The 8,696-nt window shown below is 40.7% G+C and overlaps 1 protein-coding gene and 1 pseudogene across 1 annotated transcript; both read left to right on the top strand.

The window, feature by feature from the left end:
* Positions 1-1,112: 1,112 nt before the first annotated feature.
* Positions 1,113-4,799, top strand: LOC146702146 (E3 SUMO-protein ligase ZBED1-like; annotated as a pseudogene).
* Positions 4,800-4,850: 51 nt separating this feature from the next.
* LOC146702145 (zinc finger BED domain-containing protein 4-like) lies at positions 4,851-6,158 on the top strand. Its single transcript, XM_085468907.1, has 3 exons — positions 4,851-5,448; positions 5,486-5,730; positions 6,150-6,158. The coding sequence occupies exons 1-3, from the start codon at positions 4,872-4,874 to the stop codon at positions 6,156-6,158; spliced, it is 831 nt and encodes a 276-aa protein (XP_085325033.1). The 5' UTR covers positions 4,851-4,871.
* Positions 6,159-8,696: the final 2,538 nt, after the last annotated feature.

The following is an 8,696-nucleotide window of genomic DNA, read 5'->3' as shown; positions in this document are numbered from 1 at the left end:
AAAGAAAAAAAAAAAAAAAAAACCCACGTGACGGCTCGCGATAAGGAGCCGGCTCGCGTCGTTCACGTCAAAGAGCCGGCTCTAAGAGCCATTTCGTTCGCGAACGACCCATCACTACTTCCAAGGTAGAGGTCCCTGAAATGGACCCTGCTTCACCTCGAGAGCCAACTTCCTCATCAGTCTATGAAGGAGGCTCTCGATGGCTTAGGCCTCACCGTAGAGAGCATTCTTTTATTTATGTATTGTGCACCATAAACCGAATAAAGTAGACTTAAGTAAAACAGTGTGGGTAAACCTCAGTTTCCTGAGGGAGAAGGTGCCATCCTCCTGAAGGCTCTGAATTTTTCTTTGCAGCCAGGATCTCGCTTCTTGTTCAGCACTGCGCTCGTTGGTTCTCTGCCCACCTTGCTCCAGGTTAGCTGCTTCAGTTCCAGAGCGGTTTCTGGTGATTGAACGACTTTCACAGCATTACCTCTACTAGACATGTCTTCAGTGGCTTCAGCTGCCATGTTCTAAATTTTTGTTTTATCAGTATATTTCACCTTAAGCCGAGCTGGGAAGGGAATCTGCTGCTCTTTCAGAATCTTGGGCACATCTGTGTATTCTCTTCGTTTATTTAGAATCTGGGTGGGGGGGCATAGTCATGATTCAAACTGGGAGCTTCCAGCCTCCATGCTGCATCTGTAACATTCCCTGACAGATTGCAATACAACCCTGGTACAAACTTACATGGCCATCAGCAGCATCCTACACTTTAGTTGAGCTGACTTCAGGTGTTTAGTAAGGGGAAGATTTAATAACATTGCATGTTTTATTTCAAGACTCTGTAGTCACAGAGCAGAGAGTAGAAAAGCTGACAATAACTTATTTTTCTTTAGGCTTTACTCTCAACATCAGACTTGGGACCAATAAAAGTAAACCCAAAATTTAGAATCTTAGGAAGATGAGATAATATCAGTAACCATGATGACAAATGTGGAGCATACTGACTTGCGCTTACTTGCCCTCTGTCTTTCTACCTCACACACTTGTGGATTTCTGGCAGCATCCTTGAAGGGAGTCTTCCTTTGGAAGAACTTGCTGCTTGGGCTGAGGAAGCTCTTGCTAAGAAGATGAAGAACAACATCTTTGAGACTGCTAAAGCAGTTTCCTGCTCTGTCATAGAGGAGGAACAGAGTTTTGCTGTCCAGAGAAACCAGAATGGGAAACACACTGCAACAAGTGCTAGGTGTGAGAATGAAGCAAAGGCCAAGGTGCTCAAAGGAAGGACCGGGGGGCTGTTCTCAGACAGCCAGATAAAAACTCTTGTCCACTGACCTACAAACAGGTGAATCTTTTTCGAAGTTACTAGAACATTAGAAACTGAATTCATTTTGAATTTTGGGTACATTGTACTCATTAAATTTATTCCGTGTTCAGTCCAGATTCTTAGCATCTCAATCAGGGCGTCCCGCTTCATGTAAGTATCTCCAATTATTAAACGGAACTGTTTTCAATTCAGTCATTACCTGGGTAATTAATTTCATTTGATGAAATGTATTGATTATAATTTCAAAGAAGAAATCTATTGTGGTTTTACTGACTGTGTATCTGTCTGTGATTCTGTTTCAGGGAGCGTCCTCACTCAGCGAGCAACTGGACATCAACTTCATGAGAATGGGTGCAAATAATCAGGCCCACTATCCTGATGCTGTGGGCAATGTTGTGCCTGAACCTCAATGGATCCTCCACAACTCACCTCACCTGTTTGGCTGGTCGATGCCACCAGGCAACGGACATTATGATTGCAACACCAGTGTCTTCAGCACTGCATGAAATGTGAACAACCCTGGACTTCACAGTGCAAGTTTTTACAGAGAAAGCAGAGAGCCTTGCTAACAGTTAATGCTCCTTTATTACTAGATATTCTAAATGATGCCTTCTAGCAATGATGATTGAGCTCGTAGCATCAAGTTTTAGCCTCAACAGCATAAAGATGACTGTAGCTACTGTTACGTAGGGATGGGTATCGTTTAGTGCCAAACCGGTACTTTTGAAACTGTGCCGGTGCTTAAATGGTGCTCGAAACAGTGCTTAAAGAATGGAGAACACAAACTTTGTCCAAAAACCTCATGTTTAGCATTTCTTTTTGTAAAAAGATAACAATGTTAGCATTTTCTACAGCTATTGGCAGGGCTCTAGACTAACTTTTTGCCATGGGCACACCAGTGTGCCTAATTTGAACAATTTACGCACACCGGCACAAAAGTTAGGCACACTCAAATTTTTCAACCGCATCGCTTAACACCGCAGTGCTACATGTGCACTTTTTTGGGGGGGTATTGCAGTCCATACAGACAACATTCATTTCTAAATTATTAACTAACTGTACTGCATGCTGCTGAAAGGCAGTGGGGAGAGGGGACATTTGGGCAGTGCATTTATTGCAACATATAATGTGTTTTCCGGATACTGTGCTTTTTCAGCATTCAAAGATTGATGGCACCGTGTCAGAGCACTGGCTATGAATTTCAGACGGATCAGGCCTTATATTAACAAAAAAGTTATCAATAGTTGTTTTCATCTTTTCTTATTACCCACAGCTACATCCACTTCTGTCGGGCCTACGCTGCTCACTAGGGCTGGGTATCATCACTGATATAATCCATTCGATTCCGGTTCTCAAAGTCCTGATTTGGTTCAATTTAGCCTCAGGCAGTCAGAAATATTATAATTCTGATCATTTATCAGTACTGATATATGTGAGACTGCATCAGAATTGTGAACATCACAGCAGATGCCTGTTGTTAGCTGTCCTAAAAAACAGACTGCTCAGCCTTGGATTGTCAGAACATGCAATAGCGTGGTTCTCAAATTATCTGAATAATAGAACCCAGTGCATTAAACTTGAAGGTCTTTGTTCTAAATTTGTTGCTGTCCACAAGGGGGTGCCACAGGGCTCAGTTTTGGGTCCCCTTCTGTTCCTTTTATATATCAATGACTTGGGTCAAAATGTCTCAGACACAAATTTGCATTTTTATGCTGACGACACAGTTATTTACTGTTATGGATCATCTCTTGCTCAGGCCATTGAAACCCTACAGAAAGCCTTTGTTGCTTTCCAGCATTCACTTATTCAGCTAAAATTAGTTCTCAATGCTGACAAGACTAAGCTAATGTTGTTTTCTAAGTCAAAGAAGGTCCCGGAGCCTATTCCAGTGGTGTCCACCCTTGAAGGAAATGTCATAGAGATAGTTCATGAATATAAATACTTTGGTGTCTGGATTGATGACTCCTTCACCTTTAAACCACATATAGAGAGACTTGTAAAGAAACTGAGACTTAAACTTCGTTTTTTCTTCCGTAATAAACAGTGTTTTTCTTTTGCAGTAAAAAAACGTCTTGTCACTGCAACCTTTTTATCTGTGTTAGATTATGGTGACATTCTGTATATGAACTCTTCTTCATGTCTTCTAATATTGGACACGATGTATCATGCTTCCTTGAGGTTTATTACCAACTGTAGATATCTGACCCATCACTGTGACTTGTACTTAAGAGTAAAATGGCCTTCTTTGGCCATTAGAAGACAGGGGCATTGGTACACTTTTATTTACAAAGCTATGCTTGGATTGCTGCCTCCTTATATTTGTACTTTGGTCACAAGGACAAATAGTGGTTCTTACTCCTTGCGTTCAAATGATCAGCTGCTGCTGTCTGTTCCCCTTGTCTGCACAGAGGTGGGTAAGAAAGCCTTTGTCCACTCTGCGCCTTTTTTGTGGAACCTGTTACAGAAAGACTGGAAACTGACTGAACTGTTGTCTTTAAATGTTTTTAAAACTAAACTCAAAGGCCTACAGACTGCCTCAATAATGTGTAATTGTTTTGTGTAATTTTAACTTTGTTTGTTCGTATGTATTTGTCTTGAAATGTGCTGCCTCTTGGCCAGGACTCCCTTGAAAAAGAGGTTTTTGATCTCAACGGGACATTCCTGGTTAAATAAAGGTTAAATAAAAAAAAAAAATTATATTCCCCATGTAATTCATTAATATTTGGGTTGTATTTACTGATATATGTAATTTCTTAATGTTTTTTTGTTGTATCAGGGGAGAGGAATGATGTGGATGAGGCCTTGGTCAACATGGTGATAGAGGATTCCCAGCCCTTCACTATTGTGGAGGACAGTGGGTTTAGGAAGCTTGTTAAAGTTTTGAACCCTAACTATGTTCTCCCCACAAGACAGGTGTGTATCTTAAAATATGAAGCATGTTTCCATTTTGCCTTTATTTCCATATTAAGTACTTTACTTTCATTTGTTTAGGCTTGAAAAGCTATGGTGGACCAAAGATACAAAGAGTCCAAACAAAAAGAAAAACTGACTGTGGCCAAGGTTTCTGCAGTTAGTTTGACATCTGATATGTGGACCTCCATTAACACAGAGGCTTACCTAGCCGTCACCTGCCATTTCATTGACTGCATTGCATTCTGTAGTGTTAGGTGTTTAGCACTTCCCTCAAGCTCATACTGCTATCAATTTGTCACAAGTAACAGCATCGCTCATGTCAGAGTGGGGCATTACAGACAAAGTTAGATGTTATGTGACTGATGGAGCAGCAAACATGGGTGCTTGTGCTAAGGAGCTTCGTTTGCGTCACAGTAATTGTGTGGCACATACATGGTCAAAACAGCTCTTGATCAACACACCACGCTGTCTGACATCCAGACTACCTGTAGGAGGATGGTGGGATATTTCAAGAGCAGTACAACTGCTAAGGTTTGTTCCATTATTTCACTACTGCTTTAAGGTGCTGCTGCAGTAACACAGCTTGAATGAATCAATTTTGTTTTGTTGGCTGTTTTTCTAGGAGAGGCTGACAGAGGTGCAGGAGCAAATGGGCCGGCCTGCACTGAAGTTAATTCAAGAGGTGGATACACGTTGGAACAACACATTCCAAATGCTTCAACGTGTTCATGAACTCAGGGAAGCTATTGGAGCATCGTTAGCTGGCCTGCACACTGATATTTGCCAACTATCCTCTGAACAGTATGACCTTATGGCAGAATGGCTTAAAATACTCTCCCCATTTAATGATGCCACCACTGAGCTGTCAGAGGAAAAGCGAGTGTCTGGATCCAAAGTAATTCCACTTCTAACAATGTTGCACCATGCACTACATGAAGAGGAAATGGGAGTTGTCCTAACTCCAGAGAGCTCCACCGTGGTTGAGAATCTAAGGAGACAATTAAAGGAGACGCTCTACACATTGCAGTCAATGAGCATCATGTCACTGGCAACATTGCTGGATCCAAGGTTCAAAAAAATAGGCTTCTTTAGCCTAAATAAAGCAATGGATGCTGAGAAGAGACTTATTTTTGAATGTGCTGCTTTTGTGCAGCACTTGGCTCCCTTATCAGCAGCCTCATCAGCAGCAGCCTCATCATCAAAAGCTTCTCAGCCTGTGACTCAAGGTATATGAGCACATTTCGATTATTATATTGTATTTAGTTACTTACATTCTGTTTGGTAGCAAACTGTGGCATCGTTTGGACACCACTGTTCTGGAGACAAAGACCCCAAATGCTTCTGCTGATGCAACAGCTGAAGTGCAGAAATACCTCCATGAACCAAATATCGGCAGACTGGAGAATCCGCTGGAGTACTGGGCTGGACACAAATTTCTTTATCCAAACTTGTATAAACTTGCTGTGGTTTTTCTTGCAACCCCTGCTTCATCTGTGCCCTGTGAAAGGGTATTTTCAAAAGCAGGAGAAATCCTCTCAAAAAAGAGAAACTGTCTAAAGCCCAGCACTGTGGAAAAGCTGCTATTTTTGAGTAAAAACAAATGATAACTTTTCCCTAGTGTCATGAGCACTGTTATAAAGTCACAAGCACATTCACATCACAAGTCCCTCCCTTTTTGTTTCCATGTACATTCCTGTGTTAAGCTGCCAATGTATTATACACAAACATTAATATGATATTAAATATAACTAATATTTAGAGTTTAGTTAGTGGTGTCATGAACAAAAGTAATTTCTTTATTTATTCAATTTGAAGCGCCACACACTAGTTTGTGTCATTATTCAGATGTACATAAGCATGATTACACAGTTACACAATCATCCCCAAAACTCTGTCTTGATAGTTTCCCCTTTTTCTTTTGTATCAGACATACTGAGCCAATATTCGGGATAAATAACCATAAAGACCAATTTATTTATTCAGTTGAGAGGTTTACACATCACATCATTATAATCATTGAGCCTGTTTCACTTGAATCGTCCACTTGATGGCGCAGTAGAGCAAATGAATCATCACAATGCTTCAAACCATGAGTTGACTGCTTGAATGGGAAGCTTCAGTTTATCACAAGGCTTCATCTCACCATCACTAGTTGCAGCCATGTTCTGTATAAAATAGAATAGAATAAATTTCAGTGTTACAGAGCTCTTACAGCAAGGGAAAATAAAATTATAAAAGGAAGACACAACGTGGTCCTAAATACATGAGCAACTGATTTCGTATATACAGGTAACAATGTACTGTACAGAATATGTATAGAAAAATTTATGGACATTTCACAGCGTACACGCTATGAAATGGTTGTGTGCAGACAGGAGAAGGACCCAAATGCAAAACTCACCATGCAGGAATTAAACTCAAAAAATACTTTATTGCAGAACAGCATGAAAAACATAACAAAATTAAACTGGGACATGGCTAACCTGACACACAGGGGAACAAAGCCATGAGGAGAGACTACGACACTGACCAAAAGAAACACAGGGCTTAAATACAGTGAGAGATAACGAGGGAATGAGGCACAGAAGGAGAGCACAGCTGGGAGTAATCAGGCTGGACCAGACAAGGGAAGCAAAACTAGAATCACTGACATGAGACACAGAGCTTCAAAGTAAAACAGGAAACACACTGACTGAACTCTAGGAATTTAAACCTCCTCTTCCCCTTCCTGGCTAAACTGTGCATCACACTGCCCACAGGGGAGAAAAAGTGGCTTCCATCTGCTTCAGAAGCCGATAATTTCGTGCAGGGCTTGAGGAACGAAGCTGAAGCTCAAAGGCCACAGTGACTGTCAGCTGCAAGTAAAGTGACTTGAATCCTTGCTGACTTACAGGCAATCGGACAATTACAGAGAAGACAGGCAAGCACTATATGTTTCTGTTATTTCATGGTATACTAGTTGTCACCGTCTTAACACCTAGTTCTTATGTTTCTTTGGTAATATTTTGAATTAATGTTCACTGATCCCTAGAAGGTTTGATTTATGATGGGATATATACTTATTACTCCAAAGTTAAGGTTGTATGCAGTTTCTAGGTATCAGGAGTTTGGGCTAGGATGTTGAAGTTGTTGGGGATATACTGTGGTCACCTTAGTTCAGAAATGGGACAGAAGTGGGTGGGGGGAACTATGGCTCACAGATGTGGTTGTTACACCCTGAGTTATTTTTCCTGTTTTTGTTTGCCTTGGCTGTATGTGGATTTGTTTGTTTGCTTTTTTGGGGTGGGGGGGGGGGGGGGGGTTCCCATGTATGGTCATTTTGTCATAAACCATATTTCAGTAAAACATATATATGGCTGGTTATAGCACCAACGATAGTACTATTAGATTTTTGTCTTGGATTGTGAAAGGCTTGAACGGTCCGGTAAAGAGATCTCGGGTTCTCAGTCACTTAAAACATCTCAATGGAGATGTTGTTTTTCTCCAGCAGACTCATTTGTGAGTCAAAGATCATAATTGACTTAAACCTCCATGGATAGGTCATATGTTTCACTCAGACATAGATAGTAGAGCCAGAGGAGTGGCAATCTTACTTAGGAATAAAATACATTTTTCTCTTACTAAATTGATTGCTGACAAAAATGGACGATATCTAATTGTTGTAGGGACCCTCATGAATAACCCAGTTGTCTTAGTGAACGTCTATGCCCCAAACTTTGTGTTGCACCAATGCCCCAAATGCTGTGTTTACTAATAATCTTTTGAGGATGATTCCTGACTTAAAGACGCACCCTCCTGATCTTCGAGGTGATTTAAACTGTGTTATTGACCCAGCTTTAGACAAATCTGCCACTGGCTCCAAAGCATCATCTGCTATGTTCAGGGCTTTCTCACACTTTATCACCCAAAATGGACACATTGATTGGAGGTTTTTTAATCCCCAAGCCAGAGAATATTATTTTTTTCAAATGTTCATCACACATATTCTCGCATCGATTACTTTTTTATAAATGGCTCCATGGCTTCTAAAGTTTGCAACTCTGAATGTATTCCAATTGTTATATCTGATCATGCTCCATTAGTCCTGCTTATGGTATTGTCCCCTAGCTATAGACCTCAGCATCCATGGAGGTTGAATTCTCTACTCTTGCCTGATTCAGCTTTCTGTGACTATATCTCATCTGCAATTGATGGTTTCTTAACTACGAATGTTTTAGAAGACATCTCAAATTCTCTACTATGGGAAACACTTAAAACTTACCTCAGAGGACAAATAATTTCCCATTCATCTCACCTATATAAATCAAAGAAAGCTAAGCAAAATGAACTTTCTGCCAAAATTCAAGCTCTAGACCGGACACACACTCAAACTCCCTAACCTAAAATATATAAGCAGTGTCTTAAACTACAATCTGAGTTCAGTCACCTGTCAACCCATGATGCAGAGCAATTGATATTACAGTCCCGTGGCAAC

Source organism: Copadichromis virginalis, linkage group LG9 (genome assembly GCF_057382275.1).
Source record: "Copadichromis virginalis isolate Kocher_CV1m ecotype Utaka linkage group LG9, C_Virginalis_male_GT1.1, whole genome shotgun sequence".
NCBI lineage: Eukaryota > Metazoa > Chordata > Actinopteri > Cichliformes > Cichlidae > Copadichromis > Copadichromis virginalis.
This window is presented reverse-complemented; position numbering and strand designations above follow the sequence as displayed.